This window comes from Embiotoca jacksoni, unplaced genomic scaffold, assembly GCF_022577435.1.
Source record: "Embiotoca jacksoni isolate LCO1_2020_lvr unplaced genomic scaffold, fEmbJac1.0.p SCAF_2, whole genome shotgun sequence".
Taxonomy (NCBI): Eukaryota; Metazoa; Chordata; class Actinopteri; family Embiotocidae; genus Embiotoca; species Embiotoca jacksoni.
Window position 1 is genome coordinate 2187263 of NW_027185340.1, and position 22259 is coordinate 2209521.

General features: G+C 39.3%; 2 protein-coding genes across 2 annotated transcripts; both read right to left on the bottom strand.

The window, feature by feature from the left end:
- Positions 1 to 883: 883 nt before the first annotated feature.
- On the bottom strand, positions 884 to 13573 carry stk24a (serine/threonine kinase 24a (STE20 homolog, yeast)). Its single transcript, XM_069153890.1, has 11 exons — positions 13021 to 13573; positions 9730 to 9960; positions 7941 to 7997; positions 7714 to 7822; positions 6883 to 7040; positions 5874 to 6059; positions 5607 to 5752; positions 5392 to 5524; positions 5236 to 5304; positions 4936 to 5072; positions 884 to 4780 (listed from the first exon to the last, which is right to left on the bottom strand). The coding sequence occupies exons 1-11, from the start codon at positions 13060 to 13062 to the stop codon at positions 4747 to 4749; spliced, it is 1302 nt and encodes a 433-aa protein (XP_069009991.1). The 5' UTR covers positions 13063 to 13573; the 3' UTR covers positions 884 to 4746.
- A 1753-nt stretch (positions 13574 to 15326) lies between these two features.
- On the bottom strand, positions 15327 to 21527 carry slc15a1a (solute carrier family 15 member 1a). The gene is made up of 21 exons (XM_069153892.1): positions 21506 to 21527; positions 21164 to 21305; positions 20345 to 20464; positions 20132 to 20231; positions 19609 to 19699; positions 19393 to 19476; positions 19202 to 19284; positions 19018 to 19098; positions 18833 to 18922; positions 18689 to 18733; positions 18554 to 18586; positions 18378 to 18466; positions 17739 to 17820; positions 17439 to 17555; positions 17192 to 17335; positions 17054 to 17100; positions 16817 to 16924; positions 16592 to 16703; positions 16021 to 16158; positions 15734 to 15841; positions 15327 to 15592 (listed from the first exon to the last, which is right to left on the bottom strand). Exons 1-21 carry the CDS (start codon positions 21510 to 21512, stop codon positions 15353 to 15355), a joined length of 2061 nt encoding a protein of 686 aa, XP_069009993.1. The 5' UTR covers positions 21513 to 21527; the 3' UTR covers positions 15327 to 15352.
- Between the last annotated feature and the right edge of the window lie 732 nt (positions 21528 to 22259).

Here is a 22259-nt window from a genome sequence, read left to right on the forward strand (position 1 = left end):
ATAAATCGACACAGTAGTTGGCGGTATGCTTCTTTAAACCAGGTTTGTGATCTGCCAATAAACCACAGGAGAAGATTGGGACAATTTTGTGAAGAAGAACGAAAACGTGTGCTATATGATGGATATCATAAAGACGGGAAAATAATCCAATATCGTGCATCTGTAAACTGAACATGTCATTCTAAAATAGAACTATTGGTTTCAATATGAAAATGACTATCTGGCAGTCATGTAATCCTGAAAAAAGAAAAGGTCATATGATCAACACAACACTGACACGTGAATCCAAATTTGTGAAACCAGACGATAACAAAACTTCAATTGAGGAAATAATCTCAGCATAAATTTAGCAGCGTTTTGTTTTTTACATTTGGATTCGAAAGAAACGGTATAAACTTCCTTCCATCTGATTTACTTTAATCCAAATACTGAATTAAACGCTACTCAAAAGTACTGAAGTCACGACATCTTAAAAAGCAAAGTTGTTTTCACATGAAAGCTGTTTTAGCTGACCGCAGACTGACAGCTTAAAAAAAAGATGAAATATTTTTAGTGGTAAGTTCAAGAACGGTTTCATTCAGAAATAGCGTTTCGGTGTCTCCCTGTATAACTCTATGATTAATGAGTTTCTGTTATAATGGTCCAAATTTGACAAGTAATTGTTTCATCTTGAAAACTCAAGCTGAAGACTGAAGATGCACCTGCAGTATTCAATTTGTGCCAAAATTCAAACTGCAAAAGGGATGAAATCCTGAAGCGGAAGCTCACGAATTGAATTTTTAAGACGGCGGATGTTTCAGGGAGGAACTGGTTTCATGTAATGCGCTTAAAATATTCTTCACAGGTTTTTAAAAAGCTTTCACAGGCAAGTAAACTCTTCAAACTTGTACAGAATTATTTATTTTGTCCTTAATCATTTGACATCTTCCAATAAATCCAACAGCACTGTCCTGAATTAGCAAACATGTATACTGGACTATAAACTGTCAGCCAAGTCACACAAAATGAAATGTACATTTCAAATGATTGCTATCCAGTGTTAACTGAAACTTGAACACATCACAGAACCGAACTTTACTCCCTCTATTACATAATACTGCTCTTTGGGGTTATAAAAATAGTTTAATAGCATATATGCCTACTTGTGCTGAGAAATGACTCTTGGCGATCACACTGCTTTATTGCCGAACAACACAAAGGGGAGGAAAAAAAAGAAAAAGAAGAAAACTGGTATAACTGCAAACAAAATATTGTAGCCTTCAGTACCATTAAAAAAAAAAAAAAAAAATCTACAAAGTGCAACACAAAAAGATAAGAGTCCTTTTATACTGTGTAAAAGGTGCAAATTGTGTTGTGTTTGTCTGAGTTGGGCGGGGGAGGGGGGGGGGGTCACATGATGGCACATTTCACGAAGTCTGAATGAAGAAGATTCGAGTCATTTTTCACAGAAGAGCAGAAAAAGGAACAGAAGGTGAAAATGTAAAACGCTGATGTAGCATCAGGTGACACGAGTCTACGGATTAATATTTGACTTTTCCTCACTCGACTGTGTCTCCTGCCGTAACTGCGAGCTGAAAAGAACAAATATAATGTATTTAAGCAGAAATGGGCTGGAAATGTTCTGTTTATGTACAAGTTAAGAGAGCAGTTTGGCATTGTGGGAAATACTCCATATTTTCACGCCACCGTTTTGTCTTGTCAGCTAAATATAAAACCACAGCCGGCTGTACAATCTAATACAATCCAACACAACAGCCCTGATAAAAAACATCCATCCTATAATGCTCAATGTTAAATTTTGAAGTTTATCATGATTTTTTTTTACAGATTTATCAGCATGTTTCCTTCATTGTAAAGATAATTGTATATTGTAATGGCATCAATGCTAAAAACACTTTACTGAAATCCAATGCCAATAATCTTTTTACATTAATAGTCATTATAGAATTAGACTTCGAGGCAAAACTCTAATCTTGTGTTGCATCAGACTGTAACAGCGTACCTAAGAAAGTCAGTACTAAATGTATATTTGAGTAGTATCAATATTCTTCTTTCCCTCCGACAGAATAAATGAAAGTATTTCCCAGAATGTTGAACTGTTCCTTTAACCTGCCCTGTGCAATATTGGCCCCCAACAAAAAACACAATATATCATCTGACCACCAAGATTCATGAAAACTCCGCAAAACAAATACTGCAACCAGGGCTGCAAATGATTATTTTCACTATCGATAATTTTCTTGATTAATCGATTAGCTCTTTAAAATGTCCGTAAATGTTGAAAAATGTTAACCGGTATTTCCCAAAGCACAAGATGCAGCCTCAAATTTCTTGTTTTGTCCCGATCGACAGTCCATAATAAAAAAACATATATATATATATATATTTTTTTTTTTTTAAATCATGGAGAACTAAAGGAACCAGGAAATATTCACATTATAGATGCTGGAATCAGAGAATTTAACATTATTTTTAAAAAAAAGAAGAAAAAAAAAAGTCGCAAAACAATTAATCAGTCATTAAAATAGTGGGCTAATCATTTTCTGTTGACCAACTGATCGATTAATCGATTAATAGTTGCAGCTCTAACTGCGTATTTTAGATTTTGTTCATGCTCATCGTATTCTGGCAAAAAAAATTAGACTAATTATTTTGATCTTTCATTTTTTTTTTTTTTGATGTATCGCTGCAAATACACTTTAATGCCAGAGAGGGAAGAAAAAAAACAACAACAAAAAAAAAGAAATAAAGAAGGAAATCACAAGAAAAACATCAGATCTACCATTTTTAAAGCTGATTCTATCCGTCCCGTTCATCACAAACACTATAAGGCTGATTCAGTCCTGCAGCAGTATCCTACAACACATACCGCCCAGGGAGACCGATCGGCTTCACACTGTTAATACTATCATGCACGTTCCTTTTAACCGACAGTCGGGAGGAGCAGCGGAGCCGCCGGTCTCCCGGCCGCCTCTCGGCTTTACGTTAATATGTACATCCGAAGAGGAGCGTCGTCTGCCGTGGGACGATGTCGTTTTACCGGAAAAACTTTTCACGAGTCCGAAATGAAAAGTTACAGCCGGGCAAATATTACACTGCACGACCAACTGTAGAGTCCAAGCTGTGAGACTTCAGGTGCACTTTTTGTTTCGTCCCAGATAGTCTGCTGCAGACCTGCAAAAATACCGCCAGTCTCATGCTACTGTTTTATGGCTACTTTGTTTATAGTCAAAAGGCATTTATACTTTTAAGTGCAATTAAAGCTGTCGGTACCGTGAGGAGATGGTACCACTTCAGCTCCTCGGAAGACTAACGGAGTCTGCTGATTTATTAACTAGATGATGGCACGGCCCTGTTAATGGAATGAATGGACGAAACCTTAGTTTATCTGATCAATCGACCGCACGGCAAAAAACAAAAAGAAAACAAAAAAGGGGATGAGCCCAAAAAAAAAAACAACAACAATGCAAGTGGAGGCTTTGTGGAATCGGGGGGCTGGAAACAGAGCGTCCAGTGTTTAAAACTGGTGGGGCTTCAATAAACCTGCCTTTTTTTGTTTTTTTTGTTCATTCTCTAATATTATTACAGCCACAGCAAAATAGTGTGAAACCAAAACGTTAAAGAGAATCAAGAAATACATAATAAATCAATAGTAAAACATGATAGAGGGCAGCCAGTCTCATTCACTGGATGAGTACTTAAAAAGTTTACAACTAGAGAGAGAAATCAAAGACTGATATACAAAAGAACACGTACGAAGGCAAGGCAATCTCATTTGTGGCCACTTTAGTCTCTCAAAATATTTACCTCACAACCATTATCTACAGTTTGCATTTGGCCATTTGTACACAGTGGTTCCAAACGCTCCATCATTGTTTTTCACACGTCTGTAGAAATGAGCTTATTTACAAGTCTGTACAACCACCTGGTAGAGCTCTTTCCATCTCCCAGAGGACCCGGTCCACTTAAAGCAGGATACCTGAGAGTTTTCAATAGAACGCTTCAACCCACTCGCCACTCTTCATTGCATGTTTCACACGAGATCTCGCACAGCTACACACACACACACACACACACACACACACAGACAGACAGACAGACAGACAGACAGACAGACAGACAGACACACACACAGACAGACAGACACACACACACAGACAGCCACACACAGCCACACACACACACACACACAGACAGACAGCCACACACACACAGACAGACAGACACACACACACACACACACACAGACAGCCACACACACACAGACAGACACACACACACACACACACAGACAGACAGCCACACACACACACAGACAGCCACACACAGCCACACACACACACACACACACACACAATTAATTAAGCAAGGTATTTTCTCCAAAAGGATGCCGAGTGTAAACCTTTGTGAAAAAAGCCACCAACGCACCAAAACCCCCAAAAAACTCAAAGAGTCCTTCCAGACAAGCTAGCCAACTCCACTCATAAAATAAAACGGTTGAGAAGGAGGTATTGAGAAGGGACATCTTACAGCAGCTGGCAGCGTGGCCACTGACTGTCCTGAATAGGACCCTCTGGTGCTGTGCTTGCATATGAACAGACATTAAGTAGGCCCGGGATTCGCTTCAGGCAAATGAGTGATGGAGACCTTCCTGGGAGACTTCATCCCGGCTGTGGAGGTCAGAGGAAAAGATCTGACCGCTGCCACCAGGGTGGGAAAGTAGAGCCGAGCCGGACGTCGCTCCTCTCACTGAGCCGGGCCGGCCTGAGGCACGGAGAACCTGACGACCGGCAGAGAGGAAGGTTAATGCTCACAGGACACCTCAACACCTGCAGTCAAGAGACGGACCTTCATGTCCCTTTACATAGAAAAAAAAAAAAAAAAAGAAAAAAAAAAGTAATATAGCGGGAAAGTGGCGACATGAACTTGACTTACGTCTGAAGTCTCTGCACTAGTTCAGCCACCAGGGAGTCACAGATCCCCGGGTGCGTTTCCTCTGCCAATAAAATGGCCTCCCGCAGCTCCTCGGCAGCTTCTGGCTTGCCGTTACTTGTCCTGCTCTTTTCTTTCAACTGCAACAATGACAGCTTTTACAACATGTGTAAAGTTGGAGACGTTGATTTAATTCTGATCAGCTCAGTACTTATTTACATTTCCTACAATAGTTGTGTTTTAAATCGTCCGTTCAACGAAGCTGATCATGTTTTAATTGGAGTAAATTTGTGACGCTTTTACCTCAGAAAACAACGGAGAAAAGATTGTTGATAAGCTTTGTGACAAAGGCCTCTTTGGAGTCTCCTGCACCTGGAAACAAGATGATTTTCTTTAAGGTGAAAAAGGAACTCGAGGAAACCTTGAACATACTAAATATATACTAAAATATGCTTCTACCTGTTTCCTTCCTATCTCAGCAGGCTGCGCCGCCCCGTTCTGAAACTTCTTCAGGTCCTTTTCCCGGATGGTGTTGAAGATCCAGTCGTCGCTGCCGGCGTCGTTTCCTCCTGACGCCTGGCCGTCTGGCTCCCTGTTGTGAAACAGGATTTCAGGAACACCATCAGTGCGCTCAAAGTTGCGAGACTTTGCTCCTCCACCTGCAGACAACTTACTCGTCAGAGTCATCGGAGCTCGATTGCTCCCGAGACTGCTCCGATTTCCACCTCTTGTATCGGTCGATCAGCTCCGTCAGATAGGTGGTCTTTTTGGCGTGCCTTACAATATACTTATGTTTCAACAACTCTTTGGCAGTCGGCCTCTGTAGAAAACACACAAAACGAAAGGTAACGCCGAACATTAAAAGAATCACTTTCCTTTTCGTGTGCAAATGCAGGAAAAACTGCTGTACAACAGTACAAACGAGATTCCGTCAAACTTACAAAGCTGGGCTCCTTATTTAAACAGGCTTCAATAAATTCTTTAAGTGGTTTACTGTAGTTTCCTTCCAGTGTCGGTGGATTGTTCTTTGGGATGAGGAACAACACCTTCATAGGATGAAGTTCAGAGTGGGGCGGCTCTCCTTTAGCCAGTTCTATTGCTGTTATTCCTAATGACCAGATATCTGCCTATTAACAAAAAACAAAACAAAACAAAAACATTTGAAACAAAAGATCAGCTCACTAGGAAACAGCAGAATCTCAAACACAAAACTCGACATTTAAACCGGCTGACTCAAGGCGGCATGGGGTGTATTTGAGGAAGCTCTGCAAACAGAAGACGACGACATAGTGGTTGTTTTGTCGAAGCCACAGTGACTCATGTGGTGGTTGTTCCAAAAATATGCAACGGGTCATTTCAAGTCGAGAAAAACCAACGAACGCAGCGCTTCAATGTTTCTGACAAAAACACGTAAGAGTTCATCTGAGCGCTGAAATGAAAAACAAAAGGTGGAAATCATTTGGCAGCAATTTCACTCACAGCTTTTGCTTCACCAACACTTTATTTAATGGCTCATTTTATTGATGCTAAAAGTGAAAACAGCAGGTTTATGTTTTACTGTGGTTTAGAAACAGATATTACTTAATGACCTTGTATCAATAACACATGCTTAACACAGGATCACCAGATATGACAAAGATCTACTGATTTCCATTCAGCCTGTGACATATTCATATAAAACAGCAGCCACATGATTTCCCATCCCACCAGGTCTTTCATTATTTACACTTTGCTGCTGTGTCTTGCCGTGAACGTGAGTATTAAGGTTTACTTGTGTTTTTGAGTTCAAAATGATTGACAGGTGACTTATTCGGCCAAAACACTTGATTTTGCTAAGTCGTCACCGATTGGTGTAAATTAAAAGCTATTTAAATCACAGAATTTACATTTTTGGAGATTCTGTACAGCTAACATGATTGTGATAAGAGGACAAGGTGGGTTAACATTTACCTTTGAGTCATAGGCAGATTGCTTTATGACTTCTGGCGCCATCCAGAAAGGAGTTCCAACAAATGTGTTCCTCTTTATCTGTGTGTCTGTCAACTGGCCCGCGACTCCAAAGTCAGCGAGCTTCACGTCACCTTGTTCTGACAGCAACACGTTGGCAGCTGGGAAAAACATGAAATGAGGTGTATATATATATATATATATATATATATATATATAAAGTGCTGTACTGATTGTTCAGCATCTAAAAAAATTTCCCCTCGGGGATTAATAAAGTAACTACCTAACCTAACCTAACCTAAAAAGGTGCAGACCAGAAAAATATCTCAACCGCCTGAGTATGATTGATGTGATTATTCCCTGATCTGGTTTCTGAAACTGAATATCTCTGTTTGGAAAACCTCAATATTTTGTCTTGGAAAGTTTTCATCTCTGCATCAGAGACCCGGGACGGAAAAAGTGTCAAAAGGAACTGGGATAAATGGCTGTTATCACAGCTCTCACCACAGAAACATCCACCTGTCAAATAGAACAGAGTCCTCTATCATCGCACTACATTAACACAGATTTCTATGATATTGTGAAGAACAGGCATTACAGAGCTGAACAGGATGAAATGTGGACAAAGTAAAGTGATGTGACTTGTGTTTGGATCTGAATACAGACTCGACAGTGAAAACAGGGAATAATTACAGACCCTGGAAATTGTGGAATTTCTTTCTTTCTTTTTTTTAAAGAAAACCTGGTAAACAGAGTCATTAACAAGACAATTGAAACACCATGTCCAGATGACTCCATTTGTTATTCAAAGACCAAGGTATGTACCAGATTTACCTTTGATATCTCTGTGTATTTTCTTTTCAGAGTGCAGATACTCGAGGCCTTTCAGGATTTCCCTCAGGATTGTGGCAATCTGCGTTTCATCGAGGGCGCCTGCTTCCAACTAGAAGACAGAAATTCCTGATGTCAGGCTTCACAATTTCAAAACTGTAAAAATGGCCTGCAAATCAAAAAGATTGTGATTACGTGTTTCAATTTGTTTAATTTGGATGAAGACTTACCAAATCAAGAGCTGATCCTCCACCCAGATATTCCATAATAATCCACAATTTTGTACCCTGAAAAACAAATCAGCTGTTGAGTCAGGTAGAGTTCAAAGTTGCAGAAGAGAGTAGGAACAGAGAAACACTTTATAATCACTGAAGACAATAAAACCTTTAAATGAATTTACTGTGTGCTCTGAGAATATTCTGTTAATATCAACATGATACGATTACTAATAATTGACAACTACTCCTGCTATCAATAAACACTAATGAGCATAAACATGATAACTATCCCCGTCTAATGTACTGCCGATCCTTCATGTGCTGGCAAAACATGGACTTTACGAGACCTCTGAATGTGTCCTGTGGTGTTAAGCACCGAGACGTGACGAGCAGATCCTTTAAATCCTGGAAGTTGAGTTGGTGTCGCCGAGGATCAGATTTAATCCAGCACATCCTCCACCACCCTGCTGCCACTTCAATGTGGCATCGTAATGTCACTTTGCAGGCTTGTTAGTCCCTTTCCAGCAGCTGAAGACTTCTGATTCATCAATCACGAATATACAAGTAAATATAACAATCAGAGCAGATGAGTTGAATTTCAAGAGCGTGAGGGTTCAGTTGGGTGAATCAGAAGATGGACAGGCTTGGATAAATTAAACACAACCTAACAACACATCGTCACTTCCTAAATTGCTTAAGAAGTGCAGATGCCACGTCAAAAAGTAAACATATTCACATTAAATCAGCAAGTTCCTGAAAAAGTCATTTTCATTCCACGTATCCAACAATTTAAAACACCCAGCATGTCGGTAGATTCAAATCCTGGGAGTGTGAGGTTGTACAGCGACTAGGCCGAGCCTCGGTGCATCCAGAGTACCGCAGACTGACTTTGGGTGAAATAAATCCTCTACTGTGTCTGATCCAGTTGGACCCAGAAGCCCAATTGGTTGTTTCGGGCCGAGGTGGTCAAACACTCAGAGGTGTCAGGAATCACCTCTAACAGCACACCAATCTGAAAAGTATCAACATCTTAGCCTAAAGCTTTTATTTAAGCTTTAATAGATTGTTTCATCGATTGTTTGTATGGATTTAGTAGATTGTACTGAGCTGTCAGTCACCTGTGTTGTTTTTTTTTTTGATGAGTTCAATATACTATCCGTCGTTATGCACATTAAAGGCTGGAAAACAGACACGATGCACATAATGTGCAAGTTATGTTTATATAGTTTATATAGCATAATATGAGCCGCTATCCCACATGTGTAGACGGCTGAATTGATTGAAAACCATACTTCCATACAAGCCTTGATTATCTCCTTCAGCCAATAGCATGACTCGTGCTAATGGACCACTTCTCTCCTTTCTGCTTTAAAGTACCCCAGTAAACACAGTGAGAGGCCCTCTGAGCACCATCACATGTAGCATGGAAATCTACTAGTTACAAAATACAGATCCTGCAACACGGCCATAAATCAAACTCCTCATTACAACGACGAGCATAATGTCGCTCCGGTGTGTAATTTTAAAAACTATGCCGGCATCATTTATCACAAACATCAACTTGGCTCTGACCTCCGCTGCCGGCTTTAACAACAATTAACCGCCAAAACATGCTTCTGTGCAAATACCTACAAACCGCACTCATAGCGCACCACGAGGTATACCACAGGCAACACTCGCCCCATTAACCTTTTTCATTATTTATTGCCCTACATTGCCAACGCTTGCTTAAATTATGTTATGCAGGTTATGTTAAGCACGGACTACGAGTTCATTAAATGATACGTTGGTTGGAGCTTACCTTGAGATAGGATCCATAATACTTGGTGATAAAAGGACTGTCACACTGGCTGAGAACTGTGATTTCCTGTTGAATGTCTTCGATTTCATCCTCCGCTTCCTCCAGATCGATTATTTTAATGGCCACGACTTTCTGCGTCCGATTGTCAATGCCTTTAAAGACTTCACCAAAAGAGCCTTTCCCTATCCTCTCCAGCTTGGTGAAAAACTCCTCCGGATTGGCCCTGAAATTCTGAAGGACAGAGAGAAAGATGTTGTAAGAGAGATGTTACAATCACATGTTCAGTTCCTTTTAATTGAACTATCTTTCAAACTCGACTGGTTGGCTTTCAAAAATGTGTCGTCTCTAAACCCAAGACGAGGTAACCCCCGGTGACATGATAAGAGTTGTTTAAAGAAACTCCACTGAAGCCACAGATGATATTATAAAGCTTTTTTTCAAAGGTAAATGTTAGTGACTATAATAAATAAGCTGATCTACAGTGTTTCATTATGTCACAAAGGGGAAATGTAGTGAAATCAGGGAAGTTAACAATCTTTTCAACCCATCGGGAACAAAATGCGAATTCATTGTGGACAGTATCGTCAACAGCCGCAACTGTCAAATTTTAGACTTGTTTGACCCATTTAATGTTTCACTCTCCCATAATGCATTGCGTTAATAAAACCCCAAAATTGGGTTAAGTCAAACCAATACTGACCAATGATAATATTGCTTTGCCGTAGTACTGATTTGAAATATTAGCTTGACATTAACTTCATGTTAAATTTCAGAGATATTTCACAAAAGTAATGTATAAAATTAAAAAAAACAAAATGAATGAATATCACAGACCGTGTATTTTAGCTCATTACTTCATCAAATCCAGTCATTATCGAATCATTTTGTTCTTTGTTGACAAGCAAACAGCCTGTAAATCAGCTTGGCCTTGACTTCTGCATGCAGAGTAACTTTGCCACTTTGCCTAATTTGTGGCTTTGAGCAACACTTGCATCATAAGAGCACAACATAGACCTGACTGAGGCTTAATGACCTTCACCACAAAGGCTAAACAGAAATTGAAGGACTTACACCCTAAATTATTGACTGAGCTAAATGGTTTATTTCCCCACGGAGCACCAGGGAGGGAATAATGCTCTTCAAGTTGGCCAGTCCAATTTCCCTTCATACACAGAAGCCAAACTGCTCGAGTAGTGTTTGCAGTGCCTTCATTTCGATGGCAAAAAAAAGTAGAAAATATTGCAAAAATTCATATGAACTCAACAAGAATTATAAATGCAACAAATTGCAATTTTGCAGCAGCTTGATTTAAAAAAAAAAAGAAAAAAGTTTTAGCCTGATGCTTAATTTACCAGGTAACCCATCTCTAACCATTTATGGGCCCACATGGTTTATTGCTTTACAGTCTCCCCCCCTCCCACCCCAGAGAATAGTTTCCTGTAACAGTGCTAATGCACGGTGGTCAACATCATACGGGAGGGGAGGTGAGCAGCTGCACTTTGGAAAAACTGGCAAAGAGGGGGCAGCTGAATTTGATAGCAAAGGGACTTTACAACAAAGACAAAAAGACAAGAGAACAAAGCAGAGTAAAAAATAACACAACCAAAATACTATCATAACACCGGTGTGGTCAGTCATCCAGGTGAAAATTATAATGTTGAGGCTGACCTCTGTGAAAACAACGGGTGGAAAAAAAAAACAACAAGAGCACTGTGACCACAGACTACACATGATGGGAATGTATTTGCCATATCCACAGTCAGCAGGTTTACCGCGACGACTAAAGCTGCCTGAATCTGGCTCTAAAAGCATGTGTTTGATGCTCTTCCATCTGCATAGTAGTACTGTATAGTCCAGTGTCATCCCCACACCACACCGCCACACCCTCAGGGTCAAAGGCTCACTGCCGGGCCTCCAACAGCGAGCACGCCTCCGCATATTAACCGACAGGAACAGATCTCCCGATGCTGTCGCTCTCATCCTGTACGAATCTGAACGTAGGAAAGACTCGCTCACAATTCAAGAGGAGTATTTCCTGCAATTATTTCACCGCAGGTATTCATGCGTTAATGAAATCCCTTAAGAGTTTGGGCTTAGTGCAATTAACAGCTTGAAGGTTGATATTTTTCACAGTTGTTTACACATTTTATATAGGCCGATATTAATAGATAACAAAAATAACAATAATTTATCGCGCTGAATAGACAATTGATTTAGTGAGAAACAATTAGCAGATAACTTAATAGTGGAATCAAGCCGTTGCTGCGACGCTGATTAACGGCAAACATTTTTAAGACATTTATATCACCAACTCAACTTACTGACGATACTGTATTTACAGAATCAGTTCAGGTCTCCTCAATCATAAGAGATGAAAGGATAAAGCTCATCATAATTACTTAATTAATGAGCCAAGCACAGAAAAACAATTCCTAATAACACTTGGCAAACAAAAGTGGAATATTTGTCCCACAAACCACATAAGGTGGATCCTATAGACGTTTTATGATGAATTTAAATTTGTCCTTAAGTTTTTTTTTGTTTGTTTTTGTACCAAACAGCTGTTGTTCCAGGTAAAATATGTACAAACCTATTTCTAAAATGTACAAGTGTGACGTTTTTGCCAATTTTGTGGTGCACTTTCCTTGGTACCACTTCTTTCATGTTTCAGATTATAAAGTAAAAAAAAAAACAATACAACAGGTGAGAGAGAAATTCAGAGACATATTTGGACTCACAAATACACAAGAAACATAAGACAATAGGACAAAAAAAAAAAAGTGTAATTGTTTGTCATTTTTTTTTAAGGCAAAGGGGGCTAAACATTAAATAACCCCAGCAGCTGAAATGTGAGAAATTGCTGCTTTCAAAACATTTTCATAGGTTTTGCATCATTTATAATAATAATAATAATTAAAAAAAGGTCTGTTTTATAAATTGAGGATGACCAGACTAAAGATCATCTGCAGGATCACTAAAGAATAAACGATGACAGCCTTTCTTCCCGTAACGACACTGGACTTTGATAAATAGGTGCATTTATCGGTGCAAAGCAAAGGTGACAGTAAAGTGACACTGATGCATCGCAGATAAAAGTTATTTACGGGCATCCTTGAACTTCCGACTTCAAGATAAGACAACGAGCGAAGTTTAAAAAAAAAAAAAAAAAAAAAAAAAAAAAAAACACGACGAGTGTTTTTTTTTTTTTTTAATTTTTATTTTTTTAAATCTTACACACTTGCCTCTGAAAGTTCGTTAATAAATATGACCCCCACCCCCCATTTGGTTTACCTGAATCCCCGACAGTCCGCTCTGAATCGGGGAGTGAGCCATGGCGGCGGGCGGCTCAGCAAAGATGACGCCTTTTCCTCGTCTTTTCAGCTTTTCCTCAAAATCCGGGTGTAACGTTACTTTCCTGCTTCGGACGACGGCGCCGCAAACTCCCGTCGGACTTCTTCTTTTTTTCCTTCTTCTTCTTCTTCTTCTTCTTCCCACGTCTCGACGGAAGTCGTCGCTTAATTTAAGAAGCAGAGAGACGGACTTGTCGGCTTCTTCTCGCTCACTCGCCTTCCGCAGTTAACGTTAGCTCGACGTTAGCCACTTTAGCGGCTAGTTAGCAAACAGTTAGCAGGGTAATTGTACCTCGGCAGACCCGCGCGGGTCTCTCGGCACGTCGCTCTTGACAGTTCCCCGGGGATAAGCGAGAGGTCGCGTTTGAAACAGCCGCACACGGTGAATGAACGCACGCCGCTGTGTAGTTTCGCCGTTTGTTGTTCTATTCCCTCATCACTTTTCTCTGTCGCCCCGGCGCCATCTTGGTTAATGTCATTTCCATTTCCCGGACGACCAATCAGCGCGAGGAAGAGAAACACGGGCGCGCATGTCGTCACTCGGAAACCAAATACGTCACAGGAAGGAAGACGTTCACGCAGGTAAGCAGCAAGGTGATGATGAAGAGAACAAATGTAAAACATGAACGGAACAGAGAAACTAAAGGAAGACCAACTGTAGACTATTTAGGATCAACAAGACTAATTGTTGTGACAATTCATATTTCATTTTCTATTCAATTGTTTATTTTTTTATTCATCTAAGTAGGCCTATGTGTGTTGTTATTTTATTCTTTGGTAGAAGAGACAGAGAAAGGTTACTCCTGATCAATGGGGGGCAGGAATGCACCCAAAAGCTTGTTTGCCAACTGCCAATTAAACTAGAAGAAGAAGGAGTACTATTTCATGTGACTTAATACTGTATTGTACTTTTTACTCCACTTAGATGTACATGAGTTATGTGGACTATTGCCAACACCAACAGTAAAAGTAATATATCTCCACGTGAAGTAGCTGCAGCACAAAAATTGCTTCTTTGCCTACATAGTAATGCATTAATATTAACTAAACAATAAAATCATGATACAACAAACAGAAGCAATTCTGCTATATAATTGATAAACTTCCCTTTTTATATTTAAGTGCATCGTGCTGATAATACTTAACCACAGTAAATATGAGGCTCCAGCAGCAGAATCAGACAACTTTTCAGCCTTTTTCAGTTTGATTTAGTTTGATCGATGTTTTTTGAATGTTATTTTGAAAATATATATATATATACATATTTTGCTATGATTGTTTCTGGCATCTTTCAAATGATTTAATCAAAAATAATGAAGAGATATCAAAACAATAATGAGTTGCCCCTCTCGAATAAAATTCAAAAGGATTTTTACCTCAACCAGCTTTAAAATTAAAATGCTGCTCACATATTAATGAAGTAATCTCCCGATGCTGTCGCTCTCATCCTGTACGTATCTGTGAACACTGGAAAGACTCACTCATAATTCAAGAGAAGTATTTCGCGCAATTATTTCACCACAGGTATTCATGCGTTAATGAAATCCCTTAAGAGTTTTGGCAATTAACAGTTTGAAGATGTAACCCTATGGTTCATATTTTTCACAATTGTTTACACATTTTATTTAGGCCATATTAATAGACAACAAAAATAACAATAATTTATTGTGCTGAATAGATAAATGATTGTGAGAAACAATTAGCAGATAACTTAATAGTGGAATCGAGCCGTTGCGGCGACGCTGATTAACGCCAAACGTGCGATAAATTGTTCAAAAGTTTTTTTTACTTCAACCAGTTTTAACAGTAAAATGCTGCTCATGTAGTAATGCAGTAATCTAATGAATGAGTACTTGGAGATCTACTTCTAACATCGTTTAGCAAATATCGTTTCAAGATCTCACGACAACGACGACGAATGAGAAAACAGATACCAGGGATGAACTTTTATTGTTTACTTCAACATAACTTAGAGATAAAAATATAAAAGAGCAATTACAACTAATGAGATATAAATGTGAGGAAAAACTAAACTAACATCTGACATCTGTTCTTACAATACTATTAACGTTATATTAATTTGTCACAATATATAAAGCAATTTTCCATTAAAATATAAAATGCTTAACACACACACACACACACACACACACACACACACACACACACACACACACACACACACTTCCATTCTCTCTTACGTGTTACATGACAAACTTTGCATAACGGTGCATTGTGAATGTCTCATCTGTGTGTTTTTTTTTTTAGACTGTTCACATTTTGGTGTGCTTGGCTTCATCATCATTATCATCATTATCATAGGGATTTTTTACTGAATTTCTCTTGACCATGTTGACCTTCCTTTTATCATCCTCGTCATCATAATCATCAACCTTCTTCCTGAACTGGGCCTCAATTTCTGCCGGGTCGATGTAGGTGTAGAAATGTGCCATGATGGAGAAGATGACGCACACGGCGATCAAGAGGCAGGCAAACAGGAGGTACTCCGCCCACTTTGAAAGAGATGGGGAGACACAGAGGGACGGACACACCGCGTATTAACGTCTCAACATGTTTACCCTCTTACTGTCACGGTTATTACATTTTACAGAAACACAAGTACGCTTGACGTGTCCATCTTTTTATAATCTCACCCGTTTGGGAATCTTTGCGAGCTCAGCCACAATCAGGACGATAAAGTTGCCAATAGCAACGGTAAACAACCAGCCTGCTTGCAGCACGGCTTTCATGTTACTAGGTGCCTTGAGGACACAAAAGAAAAAAAAGGACAAAACCATGAAGAAAGAACGTTATATAAACCTGTTGCATAATCCGGGTCTCAACTTCTGCAAAGGTCAAAGAAATGAGTAGTTTCCACACATTTTCTTTTCTGACGGCACAGTGCAGATAAAAGGTGTAGAGACTGTTAATGTGAATTTACCTGCGAGTAAGAGAACTCCAGACCAGTGACGGAAAACATCACTTCACCAGCAGTGATGAAGAAGTACTGTGGGATCTGGAGGGCCATGTGAACCGAGTTGGGCTTTATGTCTTCTACCGCAGTAATGGACTCCTGACACTGAAAATAAATCAGTGAATAAACAATGTTCAATGTAAGGAAGTAAGTCTCAGAAAGAGATAACTGAACAGATCTTGACTGACTTCACCAGAACATAAAATTACAATATTTCTATGTTTGTCCTGTTTCTACAGTCAAGTGTAAGGTTGGAGTTATTCTACATTATTCCTATTATTAGCCAATCCTATGAAAAATGTTTTTTGCACAACAATGGAGTGAGATATATCAGGGTCTGGCTACACAGACAACTCCAGTTCAAAGATCAAAAATAATAACAACAAGTGCAATAATCAAAGATAATATTTACAAAAAAAAACCTTAATATCACCATTCACTCGGGGCAAATATTTCTGGGATTTCAGATTTATCCCAGAAAAAATAAAAACACAGAATGTCATTCATTACATGAATATTAATCTTGTGTGAAACTCACATTCGGTCCAAAGGCTAATGTGCTGGGGATGAAGAAAGTATATGAACTTCCAAATCCAAAGTCCTTGCTGTATTCACATGACTGTGAACCACTCGATAAGGTGAACATGACCCTGAATATTAGAAAAGAAAATCTCTTAGAGTAACTGTATTAATGTTTGCATGAAATAATTACTGTAGTATAAAAACACAGAATAAGTCAAGATTACAAAAAAAAAATCCTTACTTTCCGTTCTTTATCTGGGAGTAGTTGGAATAATAAAATGGCTCAACTGGTCCCAAGTAGTCTGCAGGAGTGGAAACGTTCACTGCTGATTTCATTCCATTTACAAATCTGAAATAAAGTTACGTACGGAGGAATAACAGAGAAGAGAGTGAAACAATTACTCTCTCGTCAATTATTAATTTTCCATTGGTCCGCTCATCAGTGTGTTGCAGTATAATCGTTTGTAATTCAACTTACCGAAATTCATTGTTTCCTTCTTGTGGCTTATAAATCAAATCATCAGTCTGAGGAAATAAGGCAGTGGATATTTATTAATCTAACGGTTAAACCTCCTCTCGGGTGTCTTAGTTTTGTTATTTTGTGCTTTTAACTCACCAGCAGCCATTCGTGACTGATGTTCGAAGGAATAAGAAGCGTTTGTCGCTTTCCTTTGGCCAAGTGAACCGTTTTTGTCAGTCTGAGGCCGTCTATTGAAACGGAGATTTGCTCTGCTCCAAATGTGAAGTATTCATCACTCGCCTGCAAAAAACAGACATCGTTGAAGCAGAGCAAACATTGAGATAAGAAACAGAGACAGAGACAATGGTGCTTTGGATTCAAACCTGTAATTAAGATGACATACCCGAGCTGCAGGAAGATTCAGTGAAGCGTCCGGCAACCGAACTGTAACTGCACTGCTGCCCATGTTGAGTAATTTTAACTGACTCTGGGAGGCCGATGGAAAGACGGGCAACGTGTTCTGAAAAGTAGTTCAAAGTATAAATTATTTGTTTTAATAAACTCCAAAAGTAATTTTTAACACTTGTGCGAGCGTATGTGGTTGAGGTTAACTTACTTATAGGTTTAAAACCTTCTAATCTCTGAACTGTTGCATATCTTACAGTATATAAAGAGATGAAGACGTTCATTGTTTTTTACTTACTTCAATTTGAAGCTCGACCAAAGCAGCGCAGATAAAAGCAACAGCGGCCAGAAACATCCCCACAGTCATTCTTTTCAGAGGTCTGTTGAATTGACGTTAAGTTCTGTTACCGATTTGTGCAAAATTAATACAATGACAACACTAAATAACTTTTTAAAATCACTAATGTCAGCATATTCAGCGTTATCATAGACGGTGGGTTTTGGGTCAGATAGAAATATACTGAGGCTCAGCGAGTTTGAGTTCTTCTGCAGAATTTTGCTTTGTTTTGATGCTGTTGGTTGATTCACAGCCGGCCTTGCTTTCCTTCATTGTTGAGCAGTTACAGGAATAGTTTGACATTTTCCTTCTTGCTTAAAATTTGGTGATTGATGTAACTCTCGAGGCCGGTTGCTAAATATGAGGCAACACCCGGCAGCCAGTTAGCTTAGCCCAGTGGTTCCCTGCAGCCCAGAAAACTTTTTCCCATGACACCATAATTACAAAAGTGTCATCTGGTCCACTGGTCCTACACAAAGGTTAATTATTATCTTTTTTTTTTTTTTTTTAACAATAGAAGTTTTAAAGTATATTCACAAAACTTTAGTGTAACATTAGCGGTAAAAACCACTGACAGAAACTGTATAAACAATCACTTACGTGAAGTTCAGCCCACATTTTTGGATGAGAGGGTAAATCACGCTGTCCATAAGAGGCACCAGAGTCAGGATCAGGATGGGGTTGACCGTCTTTCAAAAAAACATTCATTTCCCAGTGAGTAACCTTTCAAATAAAATGCATCAGTTCCATGATGATAACATGATGAAGTTGCTCACCTGCATCTGATCAGGCTGTATAACAAGTGCTCCCTGCAGACATAAAGAACAATATTGCAACGTGAAAACACCGCTTTGCAGAATTAAAAAAAGAATCATAGTTGTTGGTTTTCTTTTTAAAATCACTAAACTTACAAAATTTCCATCCATCGTGGTGGCTTGCAGAGTCCATCTCGAACCCTTTAAAGAAGATGCAAAATTTAGCATAATTTCAACTGCCGAGAAGTGATGTCGCTTTTTTTTTTTTTTTTTTTAAATGGAAGACTAACTTGAAGGTACCTTTTGGTCAAAGAGAGTCCAGAACATGGGCAGCGGGATGTATAAAAACAGGACCTTCAGCACCATTTTGATTTGAGCAATGAGGAGTTTCTAAAACAGGCAGACGGAGTATAAACGGGGTGTTATTTAACCAGAGAAATATTTGGTTATCGAGACTTTACAGAATCAAATAAAGTGAAACTTACATCATACTTTTCGTCGGCCCAGTCCATCCAGTGCTGCTTCCCCGGGTCGCCTCTGTGCCTGTAGCGGTTTTTAATGGCAAACTGACAGAGAGAAGAGGAAAGTGAGAGAGAGATGTTTTTAAAAACACCTACAGTTTAATGTTGGTGCACATTAATGCAGAAAAGGCTGATAGCAACGACTCACCCCGATGCATTTACACACATCCAGCATGATGTTCCCCTGTGGTTCGGCTTTGTAGTACATACCGCTCCCAACGATAAACACAACTGTTAGAGAACACGGACATCTTCAATATCAACACACCGTTTATGTACCCGACCTTTACATTTTTATTTATTTTTTGCTGCATGAAGAGACAAATTGTTCAGACATACTCAGCGCGACCGCCATCAGCGCTGCAGGGACACCGAAGGCCAGAGAATAACACTTCTGATTGCTGTAGATGCCGCAGTCCTGAGCTGCAGACAAAGGAAAGCACCTCTCATTCAACCACAATTAAAAAGTTCCCCCATACTCAGGGACTGTTATTAGCGATTAGCGTGTTTATATGACGACGTGGATCATAAACTGTGTGTTACAGTCGTATCTACCTCTGAGGATCGGAGTGATGATGGTTGACAGGAGACTCCCACCGTTGATACACAGGTAGAATACGGAGAAGAAAGTTCTCCTTTGCTTCTCCTGCACAGGAAGATAAGCCAGCGACCTTTTGTCATGTTGGGCAATGCTGAATAAGACTTGTAACCAAAAGTGAAATGATCATCATCTGTATGAAGCATAATGCAACCAGAAGTCAGAAATCAGGAAATGATAACATGCCAACACGCTCAATTATGATTCTGAACATCGCAAACACTGTAAATGTTAACTATTAGCAGTAGTCATCAGCATTAGTCATAAGTGTCCTCGTAAACAAGCTGACATAAGCATTTATCTCAGTTGTGTCCAAGTCTGCCCTCACAGGTTTTGATAGTTGTAGAAAGCAGACTGAAAATTAGGAAAAACAGCAATTGAATACCTGTAACTATGTTCAACTTCCTGGTAAGAAAAGGTGAATCAATAGAAGAGAAGACTCGGGTTTAGAGAGGAGCTGAAGACAGCTGATGTTCTCACCTGGTGCTCGTTGAACTGGTCTCCACCGAAGGCAGCCACGCAAGGTTTGATGCCGCCGGTGCCGAGAGCGATGAGGAGGAGTCCCACCATGGACAACACACTGAATGTGAGGAAGAACAAGCGCGTGAGCCGGGAAGCGCTGTACAACTATGGGATGGAAACGGCAAAACGGTGTCTGCGTTATTTATTTCTGTTGCAGCGTTAGAAACCTACACATGGAAGGTCATGTTGTTCGGTGTCCCATCTCTGTCCGTGTCAGTGATGTCATGGATCGCGCTGACAGCCATGGCAACCTGGCCAATCGCATAGACGATGGACAAGTAGATGATCGTCCTGAGAGCCAAAGATGGAAAGAGATAGCAGTGAAGAAGTATGTTTGACTTTAATTTAAGTAACATTTGATTTTTAAGATAATCTGTCCAGGCGTTCTGGATTCAAAGTCCTGTTTCAGTAGAAGCTTTATCAGCAAAATGCAGATTAATGAAATTATGGCAATCATTAATTATATTGACCTCTGCCAACGAGGTTTTGTTTATGGTTCAGTTTGTTATTTTGTTTTTTCTGTCACTTTTATTAACTTTGCCAGCTACGGCGTTTAGCCTGTTGAATACGTCACCTACATCTTAAAGTTCCGTAGTGATTTTAGGCCATTTTAGAAATACGATGACTATAAAATTAATACTAGAATGCATATATTATAGTTATTTCAGATGCAAATTTGCACATCACAAGTGGACTATTGGCCTTGGTGATTCCCCTTTCTGCTTTACATTATTAGATTGTTAATATTGATCCTCGTGTCTGTGGAATTTGACATTTTCTTATATTTAAATTTCAAAGTAATAAATTCCAGTCTATCTAATAAATGCAGTAAAGTAACAAGTGTAATATTTCCCTCTGAAATATAGAGATAGAGTAGAAGTTCGTAAATGACCTTCAGTATATCTACTTGGTTACTTTCCACCACACAGAAACTTTAAATAATTCAAGCCTTCGTGTGTTAAATCAGCGGAGCTTGAAGGAGCCACTCACTTGAACTTTCCCAGCCAGGAGTCGGCCACGATGGCCCCGAGGATGGGGGTCAGGTAGCAAAGAGCCACGAAGGTGTGGTAGATGGAGGTGGCCAAGTCATCGTCCCAGCGCAAGAAGTACTTGAAGTACAGAACCAGCACGGCTGTGGGCGGCAGGGAGAACCGTCACGTCTTACCGCACATCAACTGCACAGTGCAAAGCATTCAGCTGCACAAAGGGTTAGTGAGAAACCAGCGAGGGGTCAACGACGCCTACTTTAAAAAAAAAAAACAGTAAGGAGCTCGTTGTCATTGTTACGGCCACACGTGCTACGGTTAAGGTTCCCCGACGAGATGTTCTCACCTCGCATGCCATAGTAGGAGAACCTCTCGCAGAACTCGTTCACAACGATGAAGAAGATGCTGAGCGGGTAGCCACACACCTCTCTGCTCTGTTGGGAGATAAAACAAACAAACAAACAAACAAAAAAACTGTTTCAACAGTAAATAAAATTACGAAGATGGATTACACGGTAAAACCCTCAATTCAGACTTCACGTTACATATAGTGGCAACAAAATCTACTGAAGTATGAAAAAAATACTATATTCATCATGTATAATACTACTGAAGTATGACAAAAATACTATATTCATCAAGTATAATACTACTGAAGTATGAAAAAAGACTATTCATCATGTTTAATACTACTGAAGTATGAAAAAATACTATATTCATCATGTATAATACTACTGAAGTATGAAAAAAGACTATATTCATCATGTTTAATACTACTGAAGTATGAAAAAAGACTATATTCATCATGTTTAATACTACTGAAGTATGAAAAAATACTATATTCATCATGTATAATACGACTGAAGTATGAAAAAATACTATATTCATCATGTATAATACTACTGAAGTATGAAAAAATACTATATTCATCAAGTATAATACAGAAAGCTCAGTGTCATGTTACATAGCCTAGATATTTTGTTAATCATGATTTATAATCATTTAAGCAGGATTTGTACATCGTAGTTGGTCACAGATTTCTTTTATAAATGTTATTTGGTAGAATTTAATCATTAAATGCTTTTCTATAAAATGACACG

What these genes read in the sequence shown, in the direction of transcription:
- stk24a (XM_069153890.1), bottom strand. Translation starts at nt 13,062, where the DNA reads ATGGCTCACTCCCCGATTCAGAGCGGACTGTCGGGGATTCAG. An exon ending in AATACACAGAGATATCAAAG is followed by an intron (nt 7,041 to 7,713) that starts GTAAATCTGGTA and finishes TGTTTTTCCCAG; the next exon opens with CTGCCAACGTGTTGCTGTCA. An exon ending in CTGAGATAGGAAGGAAACAG is followed by an intron (nt 5,305 to 5,391) that starts GTAGAAGCATAT and finishes TCTTGTTTCCAG; the next exon opens with GTGCAGGAGACTCCAAAGAG.
- slc15a1a (XM_069153892.1), bottom strand. An exon ending in TCCTGGCTGGGAAAGTTCAA is followed by an intron (nt 20,465 to 21,163) that starts GTGAGTGGCTCC and finishes TTTGGCTCTCAG; the next exon opens with GACGATCATCTACTTGTCCA. An exon ending in ATGTGTGTAAATGCATCGGG is followed by an intron (nt 19,099 to 19,201) that starts GTGAGTCGTTGC and finishes TCTCTCTGTCAG; the next exon opens with TTTGCCATTAAAAACCGCTA.